We start from the raw sequence: 18,850 nt of genomic DNA on the forward strand, positions 1-18,850 counted from the left end.
TAACAGTATCTTCCCACATCTATGGGTATTAGGTATATTTTACGAATTAGTAAATATAATTGGCTTTGTTAGGTAAAAACCATGTAATACTGCGAACTTTTGTGATTTGTGGAGTTCGCTTTTTTCTTAAAGATGACTTCTAATTTTTGTGTGTAACAGGTATTTTTATTTTCTATTTATTTATTTTAATAGAGAATTATATATTCAGAACCTCCCGTGAAGCCAAGGGAGGAGGAGAAAGACTCCTACCAGCGGGAGACTTTGTACAAAAGTCGTTTGCTTGGATACCCCTGTCTTATTCGTGTCTAAATCTAATATATAAAATTCTCGTGTCGCGGTGTTTGTTACCAAACTCTTCCGAAACGGCATAACCGTTTTTTATAAAATTTTGTGTGCATATCGGGTAGGTCTGAGAATCGGCTAACATCTATTTTTTATACCCCTCAATGATAAGGGTGACTCAATCCTAAATTTTTGTTTGGAGAAATTTTTTATTTTTATTTTATTGTGATTTAGCATTGAAAAATACATACAACTTCAAATTTTCACCCTTTTACGATCAAAACCTGTTTTTTAATCACGATTTTTATATTCCGCAATACGATTGCAAGATGGCAGTCGAATATAATAATTGTAGTACGATAAATTTAAAATTTCTAAAAATAATGTATATATGGTAAAACAAAGTTAAATAAAAGTTAAAGTTATAAGTATATAAATAAGTATAGAAATAATATTTGAATTTTTCAAACGAACTTAGAATGATGTATGGACAAATTACTGTTGTTAGACACACTACGAACTTGCCCAGACCTTGAATTTCTGTTTGTTCGTGGTAAATCGATATACATAGCGTAACTACAGTATGTACGTTAGTTTCTTGGGCAAATCTATTTTTAATGAACTACAAAAAGTACTGTTCACTTCCACCCTGTAATTTTTTTGTATATATAGCTATATTTCGCGGCTTTATCCGCGTGAATTGGTATATAAAGCATTCTATGTGCTAAGTTGAGTAATACCAGACTTTGTACAAAAGCCGTTTGCTTGGGTACCTCTGTCCTATTCGTGTTTCTACCGTGAAGCAGTTGTGTTTGCATGACTGTGTTTCGGTTTGAAGGGTGGCATATGGCAGTGAATTTACAGAGTATAGAGGAATAACAACTGAGTCCTCAGGAATGGCAACACATGGGGGGTATCATGGGCGAAACAGTATACTCTGTTATGTCCATGGTACTGCTCATGTCCATAGGCGACGGTTACCACTTTCCATCAGGTGGCTATCAGCTTGTTTGCCATTCTAAGTTGGTTTAAATTTTTATGAATAAAGCGGTTAAAAATATCTAGTCAGTTCCACTTGTTCGTACCAACGTTTCCTCACTGGGGGGGGGGGGGGGGGGGGGGGAATTATCTTCATTGGTAGATATGAATGGTAATCCATTCTTACTTATCCCCACCTAGTGCTTTTTGTTTACAAGTACACCTCTGTAACTGTAATTAAAGCTCTTGAAAAGCGAGCTAATGTTATGTAAATTGGGCACATCTTATGCTGTCATTTACAATGTAAAAAGGTGTCATTAAAGGTACTTGCCTCGAGTTACACTCACTTTACTATATTACTCAGCGTACGAGGGAGAGTAGGGGGGGGGGGGAAGTTCTTTTTTATTTTTTTAACGGATGATAATATAATGGTGACCCCGACTGCGTTAACGGTATACGCTGGCGGGGCACCAGTGAGGGGTGATAGGTGAGAATGATAAGGATGTGTCGTGTGTGTGCCCATCGTGATGAATACACCTGGGATTCAGCAAGATGGATGATTAGGTTTTAGAATTTTTTTTTTTTACAATACAGGGGACAAACGAGCATGCGGCTCACCTGGTGGTAAGTGACTACCGTCGCCCATGATCACCCACAGCACTAACGGCATTGCGGGTGTGTTGCTGGCGATTTAAAAAGGAATATGTTTTAAATGGGACGCTGCTGCCCATTATGCACGCTGATCTCCCTTAGTCGGCATTTAAAACACTCACGGGAAAGGAAGGGGTGACGGATTCTATGCCGGGACGACACGGCCAGTATTTTACTTACATAAAATTTTATTTATTTGTTTATTTATTTAAGGAACACCAACAGCATATTGCATTATAACACATATAACAAACATTAAATATAATACAATATTAATGCACATGCCTATTATAGGTATTCACAGCACTTGCTTTAACATAGTTATACAGTAAATTTTATGATATTTATTTCTGAGAGCGTTTATTTAATCGTTTTTTTATACCACTGAGGTGGCAAACAAGCATACGCCCCGTCTGACGGTAAGCGGTTGCAGTAGCATATGAACGCCTGCAATACCAGGAGTATTACGAGCGCGTTGCTGTCTCTAAAGAAACCTACTTTATATTATTCTCAATTTCGTATATAATATAGTATATGTCATATATGTGTAAGTATATTTGTTATTTATATATATTTATTCGTTTATATATGTAATTTTAGTATGTATGTATATCTATAATTAGTAGTACCGCATTCGAGTATTCTGACACTTGCCTATGGTTGACTGGGAGAGAACGCTTTTAGCATTAAGTCCGCCATGCACACATATATGTACTAATGAATAAATAAATAATAAATAAACCTATTTATCCCTTTTTCGAAAAACTCCATGTTGTAATCTCTCGGAGAAACCTCGACAGGGAGCTCATTCCGTAACCTGAGCGTCAATTTAAAGAAAAATATACAACGCGCTATACAAAACAGTTTGTACGTCGCTTTTAAGTTATGAAGAGTAAACACTTACCTCATGCATAATACATTTACAATCCACGCTCGTGTATCGAGCTCGTGTACAGGGTTCATATTCGTACCTACTTATGTCTTAATCCGTTCACTGTATACGAACGAAGGAATTTAATTTGGTGAACTTTATTATCGGGTTGACCCGAGTGGAATTTTCATCATTTATCCTGACCCTAGCTTTAATCTAGATCAGTGGTTCCCAAACTTTTTCATTCCCGAACGCCTTTATGGACTTATCCCGTTATTCATAAAAACTGCGTTGTACAAACCTATTTTAACTATTAAAGTTAATAAGAGAATCACTGTTTTTTTCCAAATTGAGAAATTAATGCAAAAGAAAAGGACAAAACATTTATAGTTTTTATTAAATGTTTAGTATTTTCAATTAAAATTGTTTGAAATAGGACAAAAGATATCTTAAAGTCAGCCATTAAGCGTACACTACTAAACAGATGTCTCCGGGGGAAAGGGATTGTTAGTAATGGGGTCAAATAGCCCATTACTAGCAATATACCCTGTCAGGTCGACCTCCACGTGGTTTCCCCTGGAACCCATCGTGACTAATTCTAATTTAATTCGTCGGTATGGGCTAACTGACCTACTTTCATCTTCATCTGTCATCCTTCACTGGTGCCTCGCCAGTGTATTACTAGGGGTTACCATACCATTATCACCCATTAAAAAAAAACAGATGTCTCCTACGTAGGTTGTCATTAGGAACGGTCCTGAGTCACCTGCATCTACTGATTCCCTGCAATGCATTTGAGGTCATCGCTTCATCTAGCAGGGAGTCATGCTATACTAAGTTTGTCTATACGGGATCGTCATTCAAGAAGCTTTCTTTCCCATCGGTTGTCGGTTCTTCGAGCTATGTTACCAGCCCATAGCCACTTCAGCTTGCTTATCCTTCGAGCTTTGTCAGTCATTTTAGTTCTTTTGCGGATATCCTCATTTCGGATTATGCCAGCCAAAGAAACTCTGAGCATTTTTTTTTATACAACTTAGAATGGCAAACAAGCTGACGGCCCATCTGATGGAAAGTGGTAACCGTCGCCTATAGACATGAGCTGTACCATGGACATAACACGAGTATACTGTTTCGCCCATGATACCCCCCATGCGTTGCCATTCCTGAGGACTCAGGTGTACCCATCATCTGTACCCAGTAAATTCACGCCATATCCCACCTCTCTGTAGCTTTTTGGGTAGTTTGAAGATTCTGCATATGGCTAACTGTGCAGGACCATGTTTCGATTCCGTAAATCATCACTGGCAACACGCACAAGACTTTTGTCTTCAAAATTTGAGGTATTATGGATGTAATAAGTGACAAAAAATATGATATTAGACAATTTCCGAAGAAGCGTGAAAACAATTCTATCCGTATCTCTATCTATCAGAGCGGTACAGCTCACGCTTTGGGAACCCCTGATCTAGGACAAATGATGGTTTCATTCAAAGGTAGATATTGATTTATGGGTTTAGCATTTTGCTATGGTACTCGATTGAAATTGATGTACATGGAGACAAAAGAGGTTAAAAATATATTTTCAATAGATTTTGAAAAAAAGGAGGTTCTCAATTCGTTTGTATTTTTTTTAAGTTTGTTGCCTCATAACTCATAAAAAAATCCTTATCTGAAAGTATATACTTACAGGTCCCATAGAAATTTTATCAAAATCAGTTTTTTTTATTGGTTGTTAATGGAATGGTAACCCCACCCGCGCTATCGGTATACACCGGCGGGGCACCAGTGAAGGATGATAGCTGAGGATGAAGCAGGTCAGTTAGCCCATCGTGACGAATTCAACAAGAATTGTTCACGATGGTTTTCAGGGGGAACAACGTGGAGGTCGATCTAATAGGGCATATTGTTAGCAATGGAGCTGTCAAACTCCATTGCTAACAATCCCTTTTCCCCCTATCAAAATCAGTTTAGTAGTTTAGCTTATATATCAAAATAACTGGTGTTGCCACAATTGAAGTCAGGTTTATTTGAGCACCACAGTCTTAAATTATTTAAAAAGTAATAGAGTAATGGTCGTATCGTCCCGGCATAGAATAGGCCACCCCTTCCTTTGCCGTGGGTGTCGTAAGAGACGGCGAGGGATGGGCAGCAGCGTCCCTCTTGAAACATCTCTAAATCCTAACTGCGGTTGTCAATCCGCCTACCAAGTTTGGCAACTACTGACAAAATCCCCTAAGGGGAAGGCTTATGTTCAGCAGTGGACAGTTAAAGACTGTTTTGATGAGAGTAGTGAAAACATGATCTAGGCACAAACTAATCTAGGACAAATGTTTTATTCTTAGATTAATGACACTCTCTCTGTAATTGAAAACATATCTTTCATGTGCAGACATCGTCTGGATACAATTTTATTACAGTACTAAGATTTATCAGAATTCTCACACTGCTTAGATGTCTACGGAATTAGGTTCCGGAGTCGAGATTGAGGTTAGATTTTTTCCCGCCCATTCTAATAAAACCGTTGTCCGATTGATTTATTAATGCGTGCCGTTCCACGCAGATATCGGTCGTCATTGTCGCTTTAATTTTGTTCGGTTTCATTTTATTTGTCACTGGATTTAGTGTAGTTGTACCCGTTTGTATTTTGTTTTTTTTTTTTTTTTTATACCACAAAGGAGGCACACAAACATACAGCCCGTCTGATAGTAAACGATTACTGTAGCCTATGGACACCTGCAACACCAGGGGTGTCACGTGCACGTTGCCGACCCTGAAGAATGCTTAATATACCCCCCTTTTTGAAGAACCCCATACTGTAGCCTCTAGGGAAAGCTCCGACAGGGAGCCTATTCCACATGTAAGTTGTATTTTATTAAGATAGCGACTGGCTGTACTGTAAACCAGCCTTGTGCAGCTATACATTGCACTGGGACACTCACAGCATCAGCTGAGCCAGTTCCTTTTGCCTAATATGAAATAATTTGCCTTATATATAATATTTCTGTACTTTCTGTTGTAACTATGTGTTATTCTAGCAATAAATATTTCCTATTCTATTAGAATTTATTGTTGTTTTATTTGTACCTATTTGTATTGATCTTTGCCCTTTTCTTGTAAATAAATATGTATTTCTTAATATAATAACTATAAATTAATGACTACTTAATGATTTTACTCATAAGGATCACGAATTGATCCCGAAACTAGTAGAGCCATTTCGATCTAATTACACGCAAGTTAAACCGGTAATTATTATATTTTGTTAAAATATATAATGTGTACTTACAAAACTTTTAACAATTTAAAATATATTTGTTTAAAAAAAAAAAAAAAACTGTGTGAATTAGTTGTTTAGTCATTCCAGTACAAACGCTATATCTTAGATAATATATAATAGTTAGAGTATCTCCAAATAAATGTATCGAGAAAAGCGGGCCAACTTTTTCATACAATATTGCGTGACAAATAGTTATGAGTGATTCCTTTGTAACATCTATATTTATTTTGTATTATAAACTCTGCACCTTTTTAATGCGCAAAAACTCATTTTATTTATTAAATAATTGAATACATCAAGACACATTGTGTACGTAAATATATAGAGGATTAATAAAAAAAAAGTTGACCCTTTTTGAGGCTCGATGCTATATGTATATAATCTAAGCGCTAATTGTTATGAGATTAGGTGGCTTTGTGTATTATATGTCCATTTAATTTTCTTATATAGTACATTTTTTTTTTATTTTTTATTTTATTAAAGTTAACAAACAGTAATGCAATATATAATTATAATAAGATTACATTTAAATGTGATTAATAGTACTACCAACAAGGTTAACTACAGATTGCTATATAAAGAAACAAAGTATATAAACATGCAAATATTGGCGAGAAGTGGAGCCGACCATTATATCTATTAATTAAGTTAAATTATAAATAACATTGACACAACCACATCACCGGTACCAATTATACAAAACAAACAAAAATAAAGTTATTTAAATATACACATGTATTTTATAATTTACTAATTGTGTGCACGCATTACTAAATTACTAAGAGAGGGAGGAGGTTACTAATTGTTTAGCTACCATTTTTTTTTAAAGTTAATGGTTTAGTAGCAAATATATTAATATTATAAAATTTGTCATTATATATTTTCAATTATTTATTTTCAGTCTTCTGTTTAAAAAATACACTAGTCAATTAATAATTAGCTATATTAATCATCATCATCGTATCGGCCATTAACTGTCCACTGCTGAACAAAGGACTCCCCCTATTAGGAGGTTTGCCAGTAGTTGCTATGCTTGGCAGGCAGGTTGACAACCACAGTTGAGCTTTGGTGATATTTTAAGAGGGACGCTGCAATCCACCCCTTGACCATTAAGTAGTCGCCGATTACGACATCCACTGAAGGAAGGAGTTCCCTTTCCATTCTGTGCCGGGACCTTACGGTTACAATAACGAAATGACTAAATTCTTAAAAAATATAAAAAATCTAAATTAAGAATGTTGAATTTTTACTTTGTAAAAAATATATATAATTTTTTTTATATTATGATATTTTTATATATATAAAAATTTGTTGAGCATATTAGAGTTCAACATGGTAGGGAGAGATAGTGGGAAATTTAATTTGATACAAAGTATTTGGTTTTGACTAGATTCGAACTTACAATCGTACCTGTAAGTTTTTTTTTTTGCGCTTTCGGTATACTCTGACGGGGCACCAGTGAGAGATGACACCATTATCCCATCGTGATGAATTCCACTAGAATGAACCACGATGGTTTTCAGGAGGAACCGACCTGATAGGGTGAATGGCAATGGGTTAGTTAGACTCCATTACTAACAATCTCTCCCCCCCCCTCCCCCACCTGTATCTGTAAGTTTGAGTAATTCACCACAACGCCGCGACGCCGTCTCTCATTTCTGTTATAAAATGTTTTAGTGGGCAATTCTCTTTAAATTTACTTGCTTATTTATTAAATATTACCCAACAAATAATGTCCGACATCAAGTGTTGCCAGTTTCAAGTTTATAAACGTCAAGTTTCACGACGGCATGAACCAAAGTTATGCCCCTTTTAAACGTCAATTAACATTTTGCGCTCAAATCTCTGTAATAATACCCGGGCAAGTGGTTATAAATTCTCCTCACAATTAGGGTAACCACTCTGCAGTGGACCGATAATATATATATATATATATATATATATATATATATATATATATATATATATATATATATATGTGTGTGTGTGTATAATTGGTGAGTACAATAAAGTTTTAAATAAATAAATAGATACATATAGAACCGTTAACCACACAATAACAGAAAGGTATCTAATAGATAAACGCAAAAAAAAGGTAAATGAAAACTTATACAAAAAAAATCAATAAATTAAATTATATAATCTTTTTCTCACGTACGTGTGTCACAGTATTGCAAAATGGTCACAACTAAGTTTATTATTTTGCCCTCAAAAGAGCAAGACACTGATATTCTTATATGGTCAAAAGTTAAACTAATGAAAGACAGTTTGTCTTACCTTAGTTAAATTTTAACAAACTGAATAACTAGAACGCTGAAATTTTAACTTAAAGGGGGTAACGACACAACGCGTACAAATCTGTGCGAAATAGCTCTTAGGTTATTATAACATTATTTTAAATACTTGCACTTTATTTGTACTTCCGGGGAAATGTTGTCATGATTTTATTCCATAAAATTGTTTACTTCATTTCATACTGTATAATTATGTTAAAGCAAATGCTGTGAATACCTTTAACAGGCATGTGCATTAATATTGTATTTTATTTAATGTTTTTTTGTTTTCTTTTATACAACTTAGAATGTCAAACAAGCTGACGGCCCACCTGATGGAAAGTGGTAACCGTTGCCTATAGATAAAGCAGTACCATGGACATAACAGAGTATACTGTTTATTATATATGTTATAATTCAATATGCTGTTGGTGTTCCTTTAAATAAATAAATCATGTCAAAATGTCCGGAGAAGATAGAATGAATGGTAACCCTAGTCACAACTGACGTCTGTATTGAAAACTTTGGCACTAAAGTTATTTGAATATAACAACCACAAAACAGTGATTGGCGCGGGATGATTGTGTAATTGATGACCGTTGATTATCCACTTTTTAAGCGACTTTAGAGAGGAGGAATTTCTCAATTCGGCTGTACTTCATTTAGTGACGTTGCCAATTCTGTATCGGTATTGATAATCCTTTTTACAACCGATAGATAGACGACTTTCTGGTTAAATTTATAATATAGGGAATGTAGATAGATATAGGGAAGGTAAGATAGAAGAATGGAGGGGAAGAGGGAGACCGAGGCATAGTTACATCAAGAAGATCAAGGAAGCAGTTGGTGTCGTGTCGTATCAAGAGGTGAAGAGACTCGCTGAAAATCGTAGTGAGTGGCAAGAGCTCCACCGACAAGAGCGCAGCTCTTAAATAGGATATATATATATATATATATATATATATATATATATATATATATATATATATATATATATATATATATATATATATATATATATATATATATATATATATATATCACATCAGTGGTTTACTATCAGTCATTACGCGTAGTAACTACTTAACCTTTCCTTATGGGGAAGGCCTATGTGCAGCAGTGGGCAGTTTTTTTTTATACCACTGAGGTGGCAAACAAGCATACGGCCCACCTGATGGTAAGTGGTTACCGTAGCCTGTGAACACCTGCAATACCAAAGGTATTACGCGCGCGTTGCCGACCCTGAAGAAACCTCTTTACTCCCCTTTTGAAGAACCCCATGCTGTAGGCTCTTGGGAAAACCTCGGCAGGGAGCTCATTCCACAACCTGAGTGTTTGTGGGAGGAAACATCTCTGAAATCGCGCAGTACGCGACCATTGAGGATGTAGGACATGAGGATGAACTCTCTGTCGATGGCGAGCCGTACGATACATAAATAATAACTTGGTTAAAGCCCATGTGGGGTCTTCTGTATGAAAAACAATAATAATGATGTTTTTTTTTATGCAACTTAGAATGGCAAACATGCTGACGGCCCACCTGATGGAAAGTGGTAACCGTCGCCTATAGACATGAGCAGTACCATGGACATAACAGAGTATACTGTTTCGCCCATGATACCCCCATGCGTTGCCATTCTTGAGGACTCAGGTGTTATTCCTCTGTACCCTGTAAATTCACTGCCATATTCCACCCTTTAAACCGAAACAGTCATGCAAACAACTGCTTTACGGTAGAAACACGAATGAGACAGAGGTGCCAAAGCAAACGATTTTTGTACAAAGTCTCCTTCTAATATTACTTAACTTAGCACATAGAATGCTTTATATACCGATTCACGCGGATAAAGCCGGGTAATATAGCATCTGGTAGATGATGATATCTCATTGATGCATGCAACTGACCTTATCAACGGGCATGGATGGGCACGCTCGGCACAAGTTCCAGAATGATCCGATCATCTGTGTGCTGCCTCCGGGCCGGCGTCAACGGGGCTGATGTCTACGCCCTGCGGCTGTTGCACTCCTGGGGCATTCGCTGCTGGAAGTAAGGAAACAAATATTGTTAGATTGATTTTTATACGCTTTCCCTGACACTACAGCAAAATGCTGAGCACGCACCTCATTTTGCAGGTGTTGCGACGCACGCACACATACACTTATTTTGGATGAAACTGTTATAATACGAATTGTTTTTTTTTTCTCTTTTTTTATTTTATATTTTTTATTTTTATATAAATATTTTGTGTGTAGTTTCGTTATTATAATTCTTAATATGTTTTTTATCCCCTGTGTGGGTGTAGTTGCATTTTTCTGTAAAATAAAGTTTCTTTCTTTCTTTAACATAATATAATTGGGGGAAAGGGATTGTTAGTAGATAACGTCTCGCAGCTTATCAGGTCGACCTCCATGCGGAGTTTCCCCAAGAAATTATCGTGGTTAATTCTCGTGGAATTCGCGCTGATGAGCTGACTTCGTCTGCGTGAATCGCTATATAAAGTATTGTATGTGTTAAGTTAGGATATAACCTATCACGTGTACTAAATTCCATTCAAATCCGTTCAGTGGTTATTGCGTGAAAGATAAACAAACACCAACTAATTCATCCATTAAAACTTTGCTAATTTACACTATGAATAGGATAGTTAATAATTTTAACTGTGGTACACTAAAATTACAATTACAGCAATATACATTGCAGGGATTCAGTGGATGCAGGTGGCTCAGGACCGTTCCTTATGGCAGTCTATGGGGGAGGCCTATGTTGAGCTGTGGACGGATAATGGTTGAATACTGACACTAAAGTACCGCCTTATTACTTGCTCGTTTATCCAGTAGATATTATTATAGTAAAAAGTGTCAAAGGTAAATAATTTGCGTGAATTGTAATTAATTTTTTTAAGAATGTAAAGCTGTATTCCAGTATATTGTGACATAAGCCTTTGTTTTCTTTCAGAGGGCAGCTTAGAAACGCTTGTCATGACAGGGCGACACCCTCATACGAAAAGTAATATCTTCTGATTTGTTCAGCAGTCTTGTCTATTCTCACAATTATGAAACTAGAAATGGATGGGATTGTTAGTAGTGTGGACTGCCTGTCACATTGCTAGTAACATACCCTGTCAGGTTGACCTCCACGTGGTTTCCCCTGGAAACCATCGTGCTGAATTTTAGATGTATTCTTCACGATGGGCTAACTGACCTGCTTTTTTTATTTTTACCTGTCATCCCTCACTGATGCCCCGCCAGTGCACGCCGATGGTGCAGGCGGGGTTTTTTTTTTGTTGGGTGAAAATGGAATAGTAACCCCGCTTGCGTTAACGGGATACGCTGGCGGAGCACCGGTGAAGGGTGATAGATGAGAATGAAAACAGGCCAGTTAGGTCATCATGATGAATTCATCAGGAATTAACCATGATAGTTTCCAGGGGGAACCGCGAGGAGGTTGACTTGGTTGGTTCTGGTAGATTCTGAATCTCCATTACTAACAATCCCTTTCCCTCCTAGTGCAAGCGGGGTTGCCATTTCATTATTATCATTAAAAACAACTAGAAATAATAATGGAATTAGGTATAATATAGTGTAGATGTTGTATTGTTTTGCTCTAAAACATAAGATGGGACAGTGCAACCTATAAACACTATAGGTAATACCACCTTAATCCTTAGTTGTGGCGAAGTAAAAGGATTTGAAGGGATATAGCAGTGAAATTACAGGATACAGAGGTAAGGGTGGTTAATATATATATATATATATAACTCATCTCCCAATCGCGAACCAAATAATATTGGAAAAAAAAAAAAAAAAAATATATATATATATATATATATATATATATATATATATATATATATAGTAATATTATAAATAGAAAGATAGATACTCTTTATTGTTTCCTCCAAAAGATTACAATAGTAAACTTATTATAAATATAAACAATTACAAGAAATAATCACAATCATTAAAAACAATGCGACCTTATAGCTAAGAGCGATCTCTTATAGTCTATATATATATATATATATATATATATATATATATATATATATATATATATATATATATATATCTACGGAGGCGTAATACCTTCTTTCTTATTATATTAGTTCTCAGAAATGGAAACTTATAAAGAATACCATGATCGTTACAGTGTTCTGTGATAGGTGTGATGCTGTTTGTGACTATAGGCAACGGTTGCATACTTTTGTTGTTTTTTTTATGCAGTTTAGAGTGGAAAACAAGCTGACAGCCCACCTGATGGAAAGTGTTAAACGTCGCACATAGGCATGAGCAGTACCATGGACATAACAGAGTATACTGTTTCACCAATATATATATATATATATATATATATATATATATATATATATATATATATATATATTCCCAGCCATGAATACACAACTGCTTTACGGTAGAAACACAAATGGTACAGAGATGTCCAAGCAAAGAAGTGTGTGGAAGAAAATGTCTTCAGCAACCCACGATGGAGGGCTGCCACTCATTCAGATGGTCGGGATAAAACAAGCTTGTGGCGGGTTGTACAGATCATCAGGTACTTTGACTAAGTTGGAATTCTTCATTTACTTATTTATTTAAATAACTTAATTAACCAAAAGAAAACATGGCACAAAGGCGGACTTAATGCTAGTAGCATTCTCTACCAGTCACCTACCACACAGTCACAGTACACAGACAGACACACACATCACAGTACCTTTGGGATAAACAGTGAATCACTTACGTACTTTATTATTGAATAGGTAAAGGTAACAATAATATATATATATATATCTATAAATAATATATAGATAAAAAAACATAAAATTATGATTATAATATATATGTATAAGTATAATAAATATGCGACTAGATAAATATATAAAATGTAAAAGATGATGACTAGCTAATACTTAATGGGTGATAATGGAATAGCAACTCCGTCCGCGCTATTGGTATACACTGGCGGGGCACCAGTGAAGGATGATAGGTGAGAATGAAGCAGGTCAGTTAGCCCATCGTGACGAATTCAACAAGAATTGTTCACGATGGTTTCCAGGGGGAACCATGTGGAGGTCGACCTGATAGGGTGTATTGCTAGCAATGAGCTTGTTAGACCCCATTACTAACAATCCCTTTCCCCCTGACTAGCTAATACTGGATACATGTATCAAGATTCTGTTCTTGAAAAACTTTTTACACGTTGTGTATCAATAACTTGTTAATACCAAGTTTTTTTGGGTAAGTAGACGATCGTGTTACCACATTATCGATCGATTCCAATGCTCGAACTATTGCCGATAAGTTGCCATAGTGAATTTAGAGCATAGTAATATGGTAGAGCTTCTATCGTTTGGTAAAGCAAGTCCAAATTCTACTTTGAATACCTATACGTAGATATAACTAATCATCTTATTAAGAAGGCATTTTGCATGGGTGCAAATGGAATGGTAACCCTGGCTGCGTTATTGGTATACATTGGCAGGGCACCAGTGAGGAATGATAGGTGAAGATGAAGGCAGATAAGTTACCCCATCGTGACGAATTCTACAAGATATAATCATATTAGCTTTGGTATATTCGAATAGTTTTCAAACAATTTTTTTGGATTCAGTGTCAAAAATACCAAATACTGTTTCCTGTGTAATAGGGTCAGAATACAATAAGTTCGATTCTAAGTCGTCGTTTTTCAAAACCTATTTATTCATTAGGTACTAGATGTATATATGCAAGGCGGACTTAATGCTGAAAGCATTATCTGCCAGCAAGGTGGCTGTAGGCATCATTTCAAACAAGTCCTCTGAACACAATCCGTTATACAAGCGGTAGAACACACAAGAGGAGGCAAAGTCTCGCCTTAAAGTTAAGGGCTCGATTCCGCCTGTGAGCTTGGGATCGTCAACAATTCTCATAGCCCGTCTTTGAATCGAGTCAAGAGGACCAAGCTGGTCAATCCAGGTGCTCTGGCTTCACAGCAGTTGTCCGCATTAATTTAATTTTTATCCTAAATTTGCTCTTTGCCAGCTACTTCATACGTGTAGGTTTTAGAAGTAAGAAGATCAATAAAATAGACAAATTCTTAATGGCGTATCAAAACAAAATATACACCAGATTTTAAGTTTGACTTCCAGGAACACCACTGTAAAAAATACATCAAATTTGGTGTAGTAGTTAATACGTGAAGTTTGAATAAACATACAGACAGGGAGACAATATTTTTAGAATTGTAATTAAGCTTTTATGGGTCCCCCGAATTCCAATTAGGAGTTCATCGTGTATCGTTTCATCTGATGTAGATGCTTCGCTTTTGTTTATTTTTAGACCATAAAGATGGTAAACAAGCATACACCCTGTCTGATGGTATATAGTCACTGTAGTTTATGGACGTCTGCAAGACCAGGGTATGACAGGCGCGTTGCCGACTCTTAAGAAACTTTTTGAACCCTATACTATAGTCTTTAGGGAAAATCTTAGCAGGGAACTCATTTCACAGCCTGAACGTTCGTTTTGTATTGCTGTTTGTAAAATATAACATTTTTTAGATAGATCTTTTTTTTTAATGGATGATAATAAAATGGTAACCTTGCCTGCGCTGTCGATATACACTAGCGAGGCACCAATAAGGGATGATAGGTGAGGATGTACCAGGCCAGTTATCTCACCGTGACGAATTTAATAATAAATCAATCACGATGATTTCCATGGGGAACCATGAGGAGGATGACTTGACAGGGTAGATTGCTGGCAAGGGGGCCACTAATTCTCATTACAAACAATCCCTTCTCCCCCCTAAATAGACCTTTAGGAATACAACAGTGAAAACCGAATTCAATATGGCGCAGTAGTTTTTGTGTGATATCGCAAGAAATATACAGATAGACAGACAGATAAAATTTCTAAAATATTGTTTTGGCTTCTATTACATCAATTTTTTAATATCTTTCGTGTACAGACAACGTCCAGTTACAATTTTATTATATTGGAACGATAAGTAGTGAGATAAGACTCCAATGACCTATATCCCAATTGCTTACGGTTGGATGGCTTTTTACGATCGGTTGATAGCGGTATAAACCTAGTTTCAGGAACCGGATAAAATCCTTTAAATGTCAAGTCGTGGCGTGATAATAGACAGTACATGGCTAAATCGATTCCGTAAACAAAGGGCACAGATCTGGCAAACTGGCTTTAGGATATCCGCAGTTACTTGTAAATTCCACACCCGTAAAGCTTCATTTGCATCTATTGCTTGAAAATGGTATCATCTTGGATTAATATAGCCATAACTCCATATGCTAACACATTATCCCGAGGGTGTCCGAGGACGAGTGACGTCACCACTCCTAATATCATGGTGCTGCTAACGATCCGTGACGTCACGCCGTGCAGCCATCTCGGCTCAGTCAGACTCCTTCTGGCCAACATACATTGCCTATCGATTCATAGTTAGGTCTACCGAGATCCTTATAGGAACAGCGATGTATATGCATTAATGCGATAGTGTAAATCAGTGATGGACAGACACTGGAGTGATTTGAACGTGCTATAAGACTTTTTTAATAGAAAATTTATTCTTGGTCTGCGATTTTAAAGTTAGTGAAACAAAATGAATGTGCACCATACTGTACATAGGACAAGGGTCTTCCGGCAAAATTCGACTATGGATAGACTGGTAAGAGTAACAAAAAAGTTATTAAAACTATTTATTTATTTCATAAACGAGAGGGGTAATAAATGTTTATGACAATATTTATACTTCGATTTTGACGTTTAATCCACCGGGTGTGCCTAACAGCTGATGGTAATTAAAAATTTGGAGTTAATCCAAAAATTAGCCTACTTTCTACTTTAATCTCACAATTAAATCGTGGAATAACTAATAAAAACATATGTACACACAAAAAAACGATTAAAATGGTGTCTAAGAATGAAAAAAAAATGACATATACAGTTAACACTTACGAAAATAGTTTCCCAGCACCAATGTTTCACACTCAAATAAACTAATTACTTATACGGTTGTTTTTAAAACTCAAAACAATTGTGTTGTCGGATTATTTTTATTAAAAAAAATATATTTATTGTAACGCGAGGCGCGATGGATGTGTTTTTCGCGCTGGGGACCGGCGTGTTAGCAGACTGCCGCAAACTCCGTGAAAAATCAATATTCGCCCTGGAGGCCGTGGCCGCATGCGGAACTCTGTTCACGAGTGACACTGCTCACCCATTTCCGTATTATGTAACGGGGAAAGAGTAGGACGGCGATGTATCCATCCGTTCAGCTAACAAGCAACCCTCGAGAATGCGCCAATAAGCTATTACAAAATGGCCGACTGACGTTTATAGTTTCGGCGCGAAAATTGACATTTCTTTGTGACAATTTGAATCTAAATCACTGTTATATTGATTTTCTAATGAAGGTTTGATTTATTTTGATCATTAAATTACACTTTAATGATGTTTGTGTAACTTGGTTGTGTTTTATTTTCATTTTACCTACTTTTTATGTCGAGCGTTTTATTTGGTTAAATAATTATAAAAGCTTGTTTGAGTAATCATTAATATTGTTTTGCAATACTAAGTAATAATTATTTAACTACTTATTTCATTACTTAATTTTGTTTATTTTAATCTTGGATAATACAGATAGAGACCAAGGATAGAACATCAGGTAAAATGGAATAACATTTAATCAGTCAAACATTAAATTGTCTGTAATTTTTAAATTAGAATTGGGAACTATTTTTTGTAACATAATATAAATATACAAATATGTTGCTTACAAATTAATATATGTACATTTTTAATACATGTATATTAATTTGTAAAAAGGTGGCCATTTTCAATTATTTAAATTTTTTTTTACTAAGAATGGCAAACAATCTGGCGGCCTACCCGATGGAAAGTGATAACCGTCACCTATAGACATGAGCAGTACCATGGACATAACAGAGTATACTGTTTCGCCCATTATACCCCCCATATACCCCCATATTCCTGAGAACTCAGGTGTTTTTTTTATGGGTGAAAATGGTATGGTAACCCCGCCTGCGCTAACGGGATACGCTGGCGGAGCACCAGTGAAGGGTGATAGATGAGAATGAAAACAGGCCAGTTAGCCCATCATGATGAATTCATCAGGAATTAACCATGATAGTTTCCAGGGGGAACCGCGAGAAAGTCGACCTGGTTGGGTATATTGCTAGCAATGGGATTCTCAGTCGCCATTACTAATAATCCCTTTCCCCCCAGGACTCAGGTATTATTCCTCTGTACCATGTAAATTCACTGCCATATCCCATTCTTTAAACTGAAACATAGGCATGTAATCATAACTGCTTCGCGGTTAAAATACGAATGTGGCAGAGATAGGTAGATATTTTATTTTTTAAAAAAATAATAATTGTATAAAATCTTTTTTAATCTTACAATGTACCGCAGTTTCTCTCGTATTTGTATCCCTCATAGTTCCTTCAGTCGTTAACCCATATACATAGTAATAAATATTATGGTAACCCAGCATGGATGGATAAAAAATTTACCTGTTTTTAACGAAGCATTTGTATGGGGACTCTCTATCTATGTATTCTAAGATTTTAATACGTTCAAAAGTTCTATATATCTTTTTTATTATTTGATAAAATTATATTTAAATGGTATGTATGCGGATCTTTTAACCCTCCTGGTGGGCAAGTTCAGATGTTGGATAATTATCATTTGCAATTAGATTTATAATAAAAAAAAAATCGGCTTATTTATTTACATAAATTTCTTTATTTTTAAAGTTAATATAAAGCATTTTTAAATATACTTAATTATTCAGATATCCCAAATTTATAATTTTAATGTTATTATAGGTTAAAAATTCGAAGCATGTGGATTGATATATTCTTAGATCATCAACAGATGGCGCCACTCATTCTATTGATTTATGCCAACTAGTAAAAAATAAAACTGTTTAATTCGATAGAATAATGCGATTGCTAATGAACTTACAAAATCAGTAATGACTTATTTTGTAAACATCTTTATAATCAGTTTTGAATCATTATTCATTAGTCAGTTAACATATTTAATAAAATGAATTCGAGGTTACAAAATATACGTAAAAAGATAGCGCCTGCCAAGAATGGCAAATACTGGCAAAACTCTTAATAAGGAAATGTCTATATTTAGCAGTGGATAGTTAACAGCCGTTGATGATGATGATGATGATGATAGAAGCCTAAACAATAATTTTTAGGATTTATTTCTGTCTGCTTGTATATAGGTTTCAAAATCACGTAAAAGCTACGACCGAATCGGATGCAGATTTCATAATTGTCTTTCTGAAGATTTTACTTAAAATCAGGTGTAAAATATATATTATTTTGATGCACAGAAGGGGATAATTTTATTAGATTTTCGCCATCAAATGCTAGTTTAATTTATGTTACAATCAATTTTTTAAACAAATCTTATGTTTAATACAAAAAAAAAAATGAGTAAATTTTAGAATTCAACTAAAATACCTTTACA

At 35.6% G+C, this 18,850-nt stretch overlaps 2 protein-coding genes across 13 annotated transcripts in view; one reads left to right on the top strand and one right to left on the bottom strand.

Moving 5' to 3' along the window:
• The window catches only part of LOC113521064 (uncharacterized), a 79,460-nt gene extending 62,958 nt beyond the window's left edge, over nucleotides 1-16,502 (bottom strand). For 2 of the 6 annotated variants that reach the window (XM_052894998.1, XM_052894995.1), the window contains exons 1-2: nucleotides 16,295-16,500; nucleotides 10,238-10,373 (exon numbers count right to left, since the gene is read on the bottom strand). In XM_052894998.1, coding sequence (XP_052750958.1) covers nucleotides 10,238-10,294 — 57 coding nt within the window. In that variant the 5' untranslated portion in view covers nucleotides 10,295-10,373; nucleotides 16,295-16,500. Of the gene's footprint in view, nucleotides 1-10,237; nucleotides 10,374-16,294 lie in introns of all 6 variants that reach the window. The other 4 variants (XM_052895002.1, XM_052895000.1, XM_052894996.1 and 1 more) reach the window with 4 other exon arrangements.
• Nucleotides 15,906-18,850, top strand: part of LOC113521049 (muscle calcium channel subunit alpha-1-like) — a 96,006-nt gene continuing 93,061 nt past the window's right edge. For 3 of the 7 annotated variants that reach the window (XM_052894987.1, XM_052894988.1, XM_052894991.1), the window contains exon 1: nucleotides 15,907-16,004. In XM_052894987.1, coding sequence (XP_052750947.1) covers nucleotides 15,939-16,004 — 66 coding nt within the window. In that variant the 5' untranslated portion in view covers nucleotides 15,907-15,938. Of the gene's footprint in view, nucleotides 16,005-18,850 lie in introns of all 7 variants that reach the window. The other 4 variants (XR_008252851.1, XM_052894993.1, XM_052894990.1 and 1 more) reach the window with 3 other exon arrangements.

The sequence above is a fragment of the Galleria mellonella genome, unplaced genomic scaffold (genome assembly GCF_026898425.1).
Source record: "Galleria mellonella isolate WM207_F2 unplaced genomic scaffold, CSIRO_AGI_GalMel_v1 utg261, whole genome shotgun sequence".
NCBI classification, from domain to species: domain Eukaryota; kingdom Metazoa; phylum Arthropoda; class Insecta; order Lepidoptera; family Pyralidae; genus Galleria; species Galleria mellonella.